The 1,204-nt window shown below is 55.1% G+C and overlaps 1 protein-coding gene across 1 annotated transcript in view; it reads left to right on the top strand.

The window, feature by feature from the left end:
* LOC104491009 (protein NLRC5-like) overlaps positions 1-1,204 on the top strand; it is a gene marked incomplete at its 5' end in the record, with an annotated part of 29,160 nt that overhangs the window by 25,205 nt on the left and 2,751 nt on the right. The window contains one exon of the mRNA XM_010133364.1: positions 1,062-1,145. Within this exon, the coding sequence (XP_010131666.1) occupies positions 1,062-1,145 (84 nt within the window). The remainder of the gene's footprint in view (positions 1-1,061; positions 1,146-1,204) is intronic.

The raw sequence follows: 1,204 nt of genomic DNA, 5'->3' as shown, positions 1-1,204 counted from the left end.
ACACGGTTCCAGTGAGCAGCACAGATGGGCTTAACTACATTCTGAGGCGGGTTCGCCTGCCCAGGAGACCCTCAGCTGGGAGCCCGCTCCAGCTTGTGTCTCTTTCAAAGCAGTTTGCCCCGCAGAGCCCTCAGGACTCGGGGCGTTAGGTCAAAGCCAGGATTTTATTGCCAGGCCCTGGAGAGCTCTGGCGATGATCCAGTAGAGTAATGGGGTGAGTAGAGCAATAGTCAGAGTGTCCCTTGCAGGGTGGCACTCAGACCAGTGAACCGCGTGGTTAGTTACTGCTGCATTACTAACAGATGAGCAGATTCTCCTCTGACAGCAGTGTTAGGAGGGGCTGCTCTTGTCAGTGGAGGCACGTGAGAGTTCTGTCTTTGGGAAATCTGAGTGACACGGCGAGCAATACGCTGATACCCAGGAAATGCCGGAGCAGGCCGTGAACTTGTTTGTGGAAGGCACCAGTTCTTGAGCTGGATCCTGTCCTGCCTCTCTTTTTTGGCTTCTGCACACCATTCAGAAATTCTGGAGTTGCTCAGACTCGGGCAGAGGAACGTCTCTGTGGGGTGGCCCCAGGATTGTTCAGCTGAGTCTAGCACTGCCTGGTGCCGTGCTCGGGTTCTGTTTTCGGGGGGAGGGCAATGGCCAGGCTCCTCAGCCAGCAGCAAACTGGCCATAACCCATCAGAGAGTGGAAAACCTAGAGCGTGCCAGAGAGGCGCCTCAGCTGCTGCAATAGTTTAACACCGTCAGCGCAAGGAGTAGATGTCCTGGGGTAAAGCATCTCATCCCCCGGGGCTGCAGGACTCTGGGGAGAACCACAGTCCCCTGGCTCTGTGGTGACGCTCCCCCTGGTTTCTTATCGTACATGAAAATACAGGTGAAACTGAGGAAACTCCTCAAAATTGAGCTTGTAAATCAGGAGAACATTTACCTGCCATGGTAAGAGGGCAACGAGCTCTTGTAACAGTCTAATCTATGAGGGGGCCGTGTCACAGCGCTGCAGTTCTTCCCCGCGTGCTCCTGAACTGACTCACAGCTGGGGTTTCTTGTCTGTCTTAGACTGTCCTGGAATGCCCTTGGTGATGGAGGAGCCCAGGCGCTGGCCAGCGCTCTCCCAAGGATTGAAAAGCTGAAGATCTTGGAGTGAGTAGAGCCCCGAGACCAACCCCGGGAAGAAGAGTCGCTTCTGTCGTTGAGCCTTC

This window comes from Buceros rhinoceros, unplaced genomic scaffold (genome assembly GCF_000710305.1).
Source record: "Buceros rhinoceros silvestris isolate BGI_N320 unplaced genomic scaffold, ASM71030v1 scaffold14983, whole genome shotgun sequence".
Taxonomy (NCBI): domain Eukaryota; kingdom Metazoa; phylum Chordata; class Aves; order Bucerotiformes; family Bucerotidae; genus Buceros; species Buceros rhinoceros.
This window is presented reverse-complemented; position numbering and strand designations above follow the sequence as displayed.